At 50.3% G+C, this 11,577-nt stretch overlaps 3 protein-coding genes across 3 annotated transcripts; 1 reads left to right on the top strand and 2 right to left on the bottom strand.

Annotated features, from left to right (window-relative positions):
* Positions 1-302: 302 nt before the first annotated feature.
* Positions 303-1,839, bottom strand: H6S33_004395 (uncharacterized protein; the record flags this gene model as incomplete). The annotated part of the gene is made up of 10 exons (XM_044835751.1): positions 303-349; positions 449-593; positions 680-747; positions 879-944; positions 1,045-1,138; positions 1,238-1,309; positions 1,377-1,451; positions 1,544-1,578; positions 1,634-1,762; positions 1,836-1,839. The coding sequence occupies 10 exons, from the start codon at positions 1,837-1,839 to the stop codon at positions 303-305; spliced, it is 735 nt and encodes a 244-aa protein (XP_044691133.1).
* A 2,072-nt stretch (positions 1,840-3,911) lies between these two features.
* On the top strand, positions 3,912-5,123 carry H6S33_004394 (uncharacterized protein; the record flags this gene model as incomplete). The annotated part of the gene is made up of 1 exon (XM_044835750.1): positions 3,912-5,123. One exon carries the CDS (start codon positions 3,912-3,914, stop codon positions 5,121-5,123), a length of 1,212 nt encoding a protein of 403 aa, XP_044691132.1.
* Positions 5,124-6,128: 1,005 nt separating this feature from the next.
* H6S33_004393 (uncharacterized protein) lies at positions 6,129-11,015 on the bottom strand (the record flags this gene model as incomplete). The annotated part of the gene is made up of 6 exons (XM_044835749.1): positions 6,129-6,749; positions 6,804-7,067; positions 7,124-7,279; positions 7,338-10,577; positions 10,666-10,765; positions 10,840-11,015. The coding sequence occupies 6 exons, from the start codon at positions 11,013-11,015 to the stop codon at positions 6,129-6,131; spliced, it is 4,557 nt and encodes a 1,518-aa protein (XP_044691131.1).
* Between the last annotated feature and the right edge of the window lie 562 nt (positions 11,016-11,577).

Raw genomic sequence — 11,577 nt, 5'->3', positions numbered from 1 at the left:
ATGCAAAAAAAAAGGAGAAGTAGGAATCTCAGACATGGATTATCACGCGCATGACAGATCGGATCAGATAGCAAGTAAAAAAAAATTAAAAGGAAATCAGCAAGAAAAAAAGTTAAACGCGAAAAAGCGAAATAGAAAAAAAGTCATATCACACGTATGAAATGCACCAAATGAAAAGAAAAGTCCCCCCCCCGCGAATTAATGAAAAGACTGTTTTCCTTCAGCCCTACATCCCAACCCACGAAACCCCCAACCCACTAAAACAAAAGAAAAAAGGTCCCCGAAAATATACCCTGTCCCGTCTACCCAAAGATCTGGATCTTCTGCTTCTTGATCCTTGGATAAGCACCTACACGCCGTCCCCACAATCCATTAGCCATTTCCTCATCTCCGGGCCCCGTCGAAGGCCGCCCTCAAAATATAATCAGAACGGCGAATATAGACTCACCAATCACGACCAACACACCCGCCGCCACGACGCCCCACGTCTTGAGATGGATAAACTTCTGTCCATAGGGCAACCTACTCGCCAGGACGACATTGACCAGGTACATCAACAGGATGACGTATCCCGAGACACGATGGTACTTGTACTAACAAACCGTGCAAAAGACCCGTCAGCTTCCATCATTACCCCTTCCCTCCCTCCCTCCCTCCTCCCACATCAAGTTTTACTAACCAATTTCTTTGCATTATCCACGCCCCCATAGATGCGCGGCGCAAAGAATTGCGTGAATCCAACAAATGCTATATATCCACGGTTAGGGTTAGGTTAGTTGGGTTTTGGCGCTTTTTTATACATAGGTATATGGAGAGATTGATTGATATAGCTGGGCTGGAATGGGCTGGGCTAGTTTTTTTTTTGGGGGGGGGGTTACCCTGGATAAAGAGAAGCCCGTAGATGGTGATTCCAAGGTAGGCATGGACCGACTCGAAGTGCGGGACTGTAAAAGCAGAGCACGCAGATTGCATCAGTAAGAAGCCCCACTAGCTAGCCTTAAGGCAGCTCTCTCTCTTCTCTCTCCCACGTGGTAGAAAACATACTCCCGCTATGCTGCTTGTGCCAGATGACGATGACCAGCGCGGTAAAGAAGCTCAACGCGGCAAGGCCGTTGAGGGTCGCATGGACATATGTGCCCTGGTATACTACTATTAGTATTGAGCGGTGTGGGGGGGGGGGGGGGGGGGGGGGTGGGTGGATTGGTGGATTGGGGGATCCGATGGATGACAAGCGTACCCTGCGTTTCTGGTGCGCGGTGTGCGTGGGTTGAAGCACCAGGATGGCCTGGAGCGAGAGAAAAACGCCGAGCTGCGAGATGGGGGAACCAGTCAGTCCCGTTGGCGTGGAGTGGAGTGGAGTGGAGCAGTCAACTCACAGAGTTCAAAAGCGGATGTAGATTGAAGACCATCCATTTGTGACTGAGCACCGCGCCCCATACGGTCACGACAAGCTATACATGGCGGCCACAGACAGCATCGTTAGCCCACTATCCCACGTTTTTCTCCACCCTCCATGGTTTAGAGGTGTTTAGATCAGACATACCATCACGCCGCCGACCTGGGCGAGGGGAGCAGTGCCTACGGCAGATACGTCAGTTCGTCAATCCCGCTGTTGAGAATCGGGTATGCATACCGGTAATCAAGTTCCTGGCTAGCCAGCTTTCATCGCGTTGCGCCACGTCCCCGGGGCGCCCGAGCAGGGGCTCCTGTTCGGTTATGGGCGCGGCGGCGGCGGGCTGGTCTGGGGGGGCTGCTGGGGAGGCTGCGTACGGGCGGAGAGCATTAGATCTGGGGTGGGAAAGAGGGGCCGAAAAGGTGGGGGGGACGAGATATACTCATTTCGGTGATTGTTTGTAATTTAGCTTGTGGGTTTTTAACTTGTTCTGTTGTGTTTATAAGGATTGTCAGCAGGGGGATCCGGGAGCTCTGTGGGAAGCGAGAATAGCTAGCTAAGCTTGGAGGTAGCTACTAGCTACATGTATGTAAATAGCTAGATGGCTACCTAGGCGACGGACAGTAGAGCGAGTGCACGGCGTACTTTACCTGGGAACGAGCCCACGAACGACGTAGGTGGAGATCTTGGAGGTATCAGAATACTTCCAGGATCGGATATTGAGATGTTTAGAAGGCCAAAGACGTGGAGTAGCAGTTGTGAGAAAGAGGAGAGGTGGAGTGAGTACCTTAGCTATGCTTAGAAATAGCCTGTGACTGAGACAGGTGGGTGCCCGTATCGCCAATGATGCCATCGCCGGCGATTGTGCCGACCAATCGATAGGGCGCATTTCCAAAAAGCATGACGTTGACAGGCGGCACCCTGGATTAGGCTCCGATCATGGATGGCCGTCATTAACCGCTGGATCGAAGCGTAACCACAACTAATATTACATTTACCAGTTTTCTAATCGATACATAGGCACATAATTAAATCAACTGAAGAGTTGAACTGGAGCCTAGTTAACTCACGGAGCGTTGTTAATATAACTGGCGAACAGGCAAGTAAGTAGCGAGTACTGCGAGAATTCAACCTTGCATGGCCGGAAATAGACTGCCTCTCCTTTCCAATCTTTCGGTCTATCAAAACAACTCTCACGGGCAGGGTGTACGTAGGCTTCCTCATGGTTGTGTACGTATGTACATGGTAGGCACCAAATGAGGTTTCGCAAACCACAAGTGCAACACAGTAGTGTTTTGTCGGAACCTGCATTCTATTGACGGGGAAGCAGTATGTGTGTGATACCGGTACGGTGCTCTCACTTGTAAGCTAGATTATCGGACCATTGTATACATGTACGTTTCCTCGCGACGCTTAAGTTGGTTAAATGATAGGCTGTCTATCATATCGTGAATTTGTAGATCAAACAAGACAGTGTATCGACAGCTGGAATACATAAGTCTCGCTATGACTTAGAAAATCTTATTTTCTTCAGGATAAAGGGAGCACTATCACAAGGGCTTGATATTGTATGCCGCGTACCTGCAAATAAAGGCGACGTGCATACTCATTTGGGACGCATCCTTCCGAAGATATCACAGAACCAACCTTAGATATACTCATGTCGGCTGCCCATAACCAACCAGGGCTGATTCGGTTACAAAAGAGAATACGAGCCTCTCTACTTGTGCACACATATGATGGTGACATGTCTAGTTAAGATAGACTGCAGACACCGTTACTAAGACCGCCTTACAATAATACCGATATTGTCTGCATAGCAAGATATACTTGTTCTCCGGGAGAATAACAGATGGAACACCGTTCTTGCACCGAGCCAGCCATTGGATGTCTCTCCGCGTTCTTCCCTTTTAACTTTTGTCGAACCTCTCCCTGACTGACATAAGACATGTGCGCCGGTACTTACTTAACCTACATGATGTTTCTTATATATCACCACCACGTTCGGGCGGCTGTTGTGGAATCATACCATAGTCAGAGGTGCACAGACTTGTGAATGGCTACAAATAACATTCCGTACCAATCACACAGTCTGGGGTGTGTATGCACCGGTACCTTTGTACCTTTGTACCAAAAAACCCGAAATTAATACCACAGCATCAGAATTCTGAGATACCCAACTGCTAATAAGGCTCTCACGCTCCCGCCCTTCACGTGCGCCTGGAACTAACCAACATTTCCCCTGCTTCTGATAGTGCATCGGTACTATACCTATAGTCCAGGGAAGTAAAATCTCCTTTCCAATAAAATCCTCGGGGTATCAGCACCGGTGGTACATATTGCGAACCGGCCCGACACGCTGCTTGGTAGATGCCACTGTCAATGATCAACCCGCGCCAAGCGTTGCAGGGTCCCCGCCAGCCAGAGCCTCAGTCACCCCACCAACAACCTTGTCTGCCATACGACAAAAAAATACCCCAAACCTCGACCCCACCAACCACCACCACAGACTCCCACCATGGCTCAAATCGAAGAAATCGACGACCAAGCCGCCGACGCCGCCATCAACGAGCAGGTCGCCGGCCTGGACCTCAACGACCTCATCGCGCAGGCCGCCGCCCGCCACGGCCATGCCCCCTCCACCCCCGGCTCCATGGCGCCCGAGCTCCCCGCCGCCATCGCCGGCGTCAAGAACATGACCACAGACGAATTCCTCAAGACCATGAACAAGATGCCGCTCTTCATGACGGAGCTCGACGAGACCAACGCCGAGGGCACCGGCGAGAACATCGAGCTCGAGGCGCTCAAGGCCCTCGCCTACGAGGGCGAGCCGCACGAGGTCGCACAGAACTTCCGCAACCAGGGCAACGACAACTTCAAGGTCAAGCAGTACCGCGACGCCGTCGAGTTCTACACAAAGGCGCTCGCCGTCAAGTGCGGCGTCGCCGAGATCGAGACGGCCTGCCTGACCAACCGCGCGGCGTGCAACCTGGAGCTGAAGAACTACCGGAGATGCATCACGGACTGTAAGCTCGCGCTGCAGATGGCTCCCACGAACACGAAGGCGTGGTATCGTAGCGCGAAGGCGCTCTACGCGCTCGAGAAGCTCCCAGAGGCGATGCAGTGCATCAGCGCGGGGCTCGAGACGGCGCCCGAGAACGCGGCGCTGCTGCAGCTGCAGGCGGAGATTGCAAAGAAGCAGAACCGCATCGCGGAGATCGAGCGCGTGCGCAAGGAGCGTGAGGACAAGGCGCTGCGGGAAGCGCAGATTCTGCGCGTGGCGCTGCTGGCACGGAAGATACCCGTCAAGGTAACCCCGCAGCCACCGGAGCTCGAAGACGCAACACTCCATCTCGAGGACCCGACAGACCCGAAGTCGGCGCTGTGCTTCCCGACGGTGTTCCTGTACCCGCTGTCGCTGCAGTCGGACTTCATCAAGGCGTTCCCGGAGAACAGCACGCTCGCCGAGCAGCTCTCCATGGTGCTCGCCGAGCCCTGTCCGTGGGACTCGGCGCGCGAGTACTTCCCCGCGAGCAAGGTCGACGCGTACATGGAGACGGCGACGGGCGGGCTGATCAAGGTGGGCAAGAAGGTGCCGCTGTTTGAGACGCTGGGAGGGGGCAAGGTGGTGGTTGTGGACCAGATTTTGACGGTGCTGTTGGTGCCGAGGGCGCGGACGGAGGAGTTTGTGAAGGATTGGAAGAGGAAGCATCCAAGCCCTGCGAAGTAGTGGGAAGGGGGGGAAGGGGGTTGTAGGATTTGTGGTGTTGGTGGCTTTTTTGTTTGGGATGTTTGGCTTTTTGTATATAGTGCGTAATGGGTAGATAAAATTGCATGGTTTCTGATATCATTAAGTGACTTGATTCTTTAATCAACAAGACCCCAACAAAATATTTCTATGGTCACAGATCGGACAGGTTTGGACATGCCATAATTGAACAGACCACCCTCCCGGGTCTGGCATCATTCGAAAACCAAATATCCAATTGACTATCGACCGAGTGATATCCCATGACTCCAAATGCGAACTTAACACCAGGGTGGCTAAGCAAGCACTCGGCCCGCAAAATCAACGAGCCAGCCTCAGCTATCTGTTCTTGGGTCACTGCAACAATGTGGCCGTAGCCGTAAACATAGTCTACAGTGTGTTATTATTCTAAAAGCACTGTGATGGTGATCCGAGGATCAAACACGCGGCGCTCAAGAACTCATATACGTTATAAATACACCCAGAGCAAGTACCCAAGTGAGGGAGACAGCAAACATAGTAGAGAATTGTAGTATACAATATACAGTTTCCCGCCATGACCATTGAGAAGAGAAGACGAGGTGGGTAAAGTATTAGTACAAAACTATTGTAACTAAAACAACAAGATAAGAAAAAGAAAATACACGTACCCCGTAGCACAATTACTACTACTACACATGTACTCTAGAGTCCCCAGAAAAAGATAAACTGCTGTTCATAAACGATGCATCATCCCCGTTTTTCTTTTTTTTTGTACCATAAGCCAATTCCCGGCCGTTTTGCATTTACCCTGCATGCACCCAATAACTAGAGAAAGAACAAGAAGAAGAATAAGGTTTACAAAAAGAAACCCAAAGCAGATAAAAGGCTGGAAAGAAAAAGAAAAAAAACTCCTTGAACAAATCCCACATATAAAATCGAAATTCGGCTTTAAAAAACAAAAAAAAAAAAAAAAACGTACAACACTAAAGGCCGGTAATGATTGCTTTATTGAGGCGGCTGGTATTTCCAACCACCCTGCTCAATCATCTTCCTCCTTGCCTCCATATCCGCCGCAATTTCATCCGGGGTGAGTCTATCCGCACCCGACCAGTTCGCCGACGAAGTTCTTGCTCGGAACTTCTGTCTTCCGCCCCCATCCCTGAAGATGGCATCCATATCTAATCTGGCCATGGGACCGAAAACATCTTCGGGGTTGATGCTCTGCTGATTTTCCAACAGCCCGCGAAGCTCCGGAGATTCGGCCCATTTGGGTACATGGAAATCGCTCTTTGCCGGGTAGTCGTCATCGTCATCATCAGAGTCAGTTTGAATGTCGGGCAAATCAATTAGCTCCCCGTTCTGGTAAATTGGCGAGTCCTTGGCGCCAGCTGGGGTCTTGCTTGGTTTGGCAGATTTGGATCCGGGTGTTTTGAAGGTGGATGGCGTGGTAGATGCGCTAGCAGTAGAGGATTCGCCCGCAAACCGTATCTTTTCCTTTGAGAATTTAACACCCTCGACCGGAGGCATTGGAACTCCGTGCTTGGTAGGCAGCCTCAACATTGATGGCATTCCAGATGTTGATGCCTGTGTATATCCATGAGGCATTGCACTCTTTGGCACAATTTCCTTTTTTCCTATTAGCCGTGTTTTGTTTTCCCCGGAGACAAGAGCTTCTTTTACCTTTTTGGCGACTGATTGGCGGATGGGCGGTGCCATCTCATATGTACGTTCTCCACGCTCATCGTATTCTCCGGTTCTGCGTTTCTTTGCAGCATCTTGCTGATACGATGGAGCCCCAGATTTAGTAGCTGTTTGCCTGTATTGCTGCTGTTCCTCGGCAGCATCTGGCTGGAAGGCACGTTTTACGGCGGTCTTGGCAAGACCGGGCTTGGCCCCAGTCTTGAAATCCAATCTTCTCTCTGGTTCTTCAGATGTTTGGCGAAGCTACAAATGGTCAGCAGATTGCAACAGCTATATTGATAGGTAAACTCGGAGCATACATTTGCCACGGCGGGAGTCCTAGCCAGCGTCTTTTGGGTAGATGCTGGCTTTTGTCTTGCCCTGCGCGCTTCATCATCCATCTTCCTCTGGTTTTCCAGTTTACGGCGTTCGATTTCTCGCTTTGCGACCAGTTTACGTTCCTTGTCCTCTTGCTCCTGTACGTAATACATTAGCATCATAGCCACCACAAACAAGATAAGAAATGGACCATACCTTCTTCAGCTGACTGGCCGCCGCTGCCAACGACTTAAGCGGCTTGGATGGCCCTCCTAGGTTGGAAGACCTTAAGCTGTTGTTGGATGTAGACGAATTTAAGCTGGTTTGACTTGTACTAGTTATTAGAGACGGATTTTCGAAGCTTTGTTTGAGTGCGGCCACCAGTGTCGAAGTTGAAGGCGCCTGCGGTTTGTTTCGTTGATTCTGCATCTCCCTCTGACTTGCAGTGCCTACACTTATAGAAACAGGTGGGCCGTTTGGTTTTGCATGATCCTTCATTGCTGACCCAGGACGCTGTACAGGTTTGGTATCTCTTGTTTTTTGGAATCGAATGCTTCCTGCTTTTTGGAGACGAGATGGAGGACGTTCTGGCTCGGCAGATGACCTGATCATCGTGCGGGTATCAGCCTCCGAAGCATTATCATCCTCATTATCTTCATTTTCCTCTTTATCCGTAGAGTCATCTTGGTCGTGAAACCTAGCTGGGGCCTCCTTCGCCTTTTGGGCCTCTTCCTTCTGTTTCCTTAGTTCTTCCTGTTGTTGACGTCTCTTGAGTTCCTCCTTCTCCTGCTTCAACTTTTCTTCTTGAAGTTTCTTGAACTCCTCCTTTTCCCTGCGTATCTGCTCCTCTTTATGTTTTTGCTGTAATTCCTGTTCTTGACGCAACTTCTCTTCGGCCAGCCGTAGACTTTCCTCGCGTTGCTTCCTAAGTTTTTCTTCCTGTTGTCTACGTTCCAACTCCCTCTCCTCTCTTTCCCTGCGCAACTCCTCCTCAACCCGTCGTAGCTGTTCTTCTTTCTCGCGGAGCCTTTCCTCTCTCTCTAACCTCTCGGACTCTCTCTCCGCCCTAGCCTTCTGAATTTTGACAGCAGGTTGTTCGACCTCAGGGCTGTTTTCATGAGTATCCTTAGATGCCGAGTTCCTAGTACGACGTGGCTCTCTATTAGACTCTGTACCTGCTTCTGGTACATCAATGCTCATTTGGCGTGTTTCCTTCAGAGTTTCGGTTACTGGAGTTTTAGTAGAGGAGGGACTATCCATATCCTTGGTTATCATTGCTCCTAGATCAGGATAGAGCTGCTCCATCGGTTTAGCGGGTTTTTGCGAGTCAATGCTTTTGGGCTGTTCCCGAGAATTCTGCCCCCCTTGCCAGCCCCGCGATGCGGGATTCATAGTCTCGATCTTAGCAGAGGTACTGGCTGTCGAGCTTTTGAGCAGCATCTCCTTCGCTTTCTTAAATACAACCGAGGTGTGTGCTTTAACAGCTGTTATTGCACCTTCGCCAGATGGTTTAGCTGCTGGTGAAGCGGGAGTTTTTATCCAGTCCTCAGAGAATGATGCCTTGAGCGGTGAGAGAGGTAGTTGTCTGACTGCTGCTGGTGATCTCAGATTGGGCGCACTTTCACTGGTAGTTATTGTCCGAATAGAGGTAGGTTGAGGGGATGTGTTCTGAGGCGAGTGATGTCTCCACCTTGCGGATACTGGCTTCTCAGTCTCTTGTTGTTTAGATGCAACTGTGCCCTCTGTATGGCTTTGACTTCTAGCCAAGGTCTGCTCTTTAGCAGCGACCTCTTCTTTCTGACTTTGGCTTCTCGTCAACGTCTGTTTGGGCATCGGAATCCATTCTTCATCATCTTGGGCGACACTTGTCTGGCCAATGGCCGTAACAGAAGAAGGTTGGCCTTTCTCGCTTTCTGTGCTTTTCGAAGCTGGTACAGCCTGTACTGGCTCTTTTTCAAGCTGTGGTAACTCGGGATATGCAACATTCGAACCCGATGAGGGGAAAGAACGAGCTTCCCGAGATGCATTGACTTTCCCAAGTTGTTGAATTTTGTCATGCAGCCTTTGTGTCGATGTCTTATTATGTAAGGCTACGGCCTTTGCTGTCTCACCATTTGACTCGTCGCCTTCCAATTCCGATTCCTCGGAAGTACCCTTCGACTTCTTTCGTGACCCATCGCGAACAGTCTCGCTCTTTCGTTTTAGATTGTTTGATGCATCAGACTTCAGGACAATTTCATCCTCCTCCTCCTCCTCCTCCTCCTCGGCATCTTTCATTCCCACTTCTTCAGCCTCTTTATCTGCCTTTTCGATCCGCTCGATCTGCCTGCTTGAAGCCCCCAAACTCTTACCATTTCCTTTACGGTTCATCCAGCTGGCTCGGCTTGTACCATTAAGACGGACTTGTTCTACGTTGCTATCGCGCGTATGTTTAACCCCCAAGCTCTTCTTTTTATTTGTCAATGGTTCTCTAGCCGGAAGAGACGCAAAGTTAAGTATACTCTTCCGGGCCATAGGAATTTCAGGCGCTGGCGATTCAGATGATGAACTAGAGCGTGAAGAGTCTTCATCCCCCGGTGTTTGAGGAGCAGCTGGCGAGTTCTTTGCTGATTCGGCAGTCTTTTCGGGAGAGGGGGTCTGAGGTCTTACTGGTTCAACAGCAGCTAGCGGAGGAATGGACGATTGTTCAGTCGGTAGTGTAGATATTTTCTCACTTGTTTCTACCAATGTCTCCTGTTGGGGTAGGTTGGGCGGCGATGATGGTGGCAAAGATGAATTCGGGCGATCCGGTTGCGCTTCGACGGTTGCGGGTGGAGGTGAAGAGCGTCGAGTAAGGCGACCTGACCTTCGAGGTTCAGGTTCGCTTATATTGGCCCCTTCCTTTGGTAAAGAAACAGGTTTTACAGGAGACTTCTCTGAAGAGAGTGGTTTTTCCAAAGCAATTATGCCTGGTGAAGCGACCTTTATGGTATGTCCCGGTGACTCTGGCTTTGGTGGTTCTAAATCATTATCCTCCGGCTTCTCCGGCTCTACCTCCACCACCCCCTCCTCGGGCCCTTCATCCTCCTGCTCCTGCTCTTCGCGCTCCTGTTCCCTCTCATCCGGCTCCTCGGGGGCAATGTGGTAGTTTGAACTTCGATCCCCTGTTCGGCTATCAATGGCAGGCTCCGAGACAAATGAATTATACTCTGATACCAATCCAGTTTGTTGTGGCTGTGATTGAAAGTCGCTCCATACACCGCTGTCAGTGAGACTTGGCTGACTTTCTGGCTGTTTCAGGCCAAAAGAGTTATCCTTGATAGGGTTTGTGGGCTTCTTCACTTTGGTATCCTGTAATACTCGTAATGGCCGAGAAGGCGATTTTGATGAGCCACGAGCTGGCGAAGTCTGTCTCTTACCTGGTAGTGGAGCAACTGTGTAGAATGGATTGTCGCTTGGGTTCTCATTGGCCGGCTGCTGGAAGTCCGAAATGTTAGTAAGAGGCTGCAGCTCACAGAAATCAACCACCAGTAGCAGGGGGGGGTTAGAAATCTCAAATACAGACCTCACGTCCTGGCGCCGCTGGACGCACTTGCTTCCGCCCGGTCCTAGGAGTTTTCTGACCACGTAGTTTTCCTGGTGTCTTTAGAAGCTCGGCCACATCGCTAAGCACAAGAAACGGCATTAGCGATCAATGTTTTGCCTATTGAGAGACAAAGGAAGTTTTATGTCAGCATACAGGTTATTTCTCTCAAAAATCTCGGCCATATGTTCATTCAACCACTCAAGATCATTTCGAGCTGCAAACGCGAAATCCTCCATATCCTGATCCCCAAGCTGCTGAACAGTAGATCGCTCATTTGCGATCCAGCTAACTGATCCAACGGAAGGCTTTGCTGTCGAAGGACCTGCCATGTTGCCGACAATGTCGAAGACTACCGCTCGGTTGATACAAAAAAAAAACGGAAGCTAAAATGCTTCGATTGCTCCCCTCCGGTAATTCACTCCACGATGGTAGGAAATTTGTTGGGGAGAGTTGAGTTTTCGGCGTGGGGAAATTGGGTATTGGGTGGCGCCGTGATCGTTAATGTCTTGAGGAGCGGTGACTGTTCGTCGGTGTTGTCAATGGGGTGGGGGGAGGAAGGGATGGTAAAGTGATTGTTTTGTTGTGTCCGAAAACACGCTAGCAAGCCACTTCTCGCGTCTTGGCTCTCGCGTCTAGTCTTAAACAAAGCTGCCAACTGCTGCCAGCTACTGCCACATGGTATTTACATATACCCACCCTCCCACCAGATATCTCTTTGTGCCTGCTACATGATATATCCGACAAATGATTTTCTCTTGCGCAATTGGCTAAATTACTAACTAACCCCAGCATGTGTGGCCTCGCACACGCCTGAGACTTGATAAAGTACCTACGCGTAGAGGTGTTCTTGATGGTAGACTTTTGGCGCCCTGTCGTTGCCATGGAGATCAG

The sequence above is a fragment of the Morchella sextelata genome (genome assembly GCF_020137385.1).
Source record: "Morchella sextelata strain SCLS chromosome Unknown scls_17, whole genome shotgun sequence".
NCBI classification, from domain to species: domain Eukaryota; kingdom Fungi; phylum Ascomycota; class Pezizomycetes; order Pezizales; family Morchellaceae; genus Morchella; species Morchella sextelata.
This window is presented reverse-complemented; position numbering and strand designations above follow the sequence as displayed.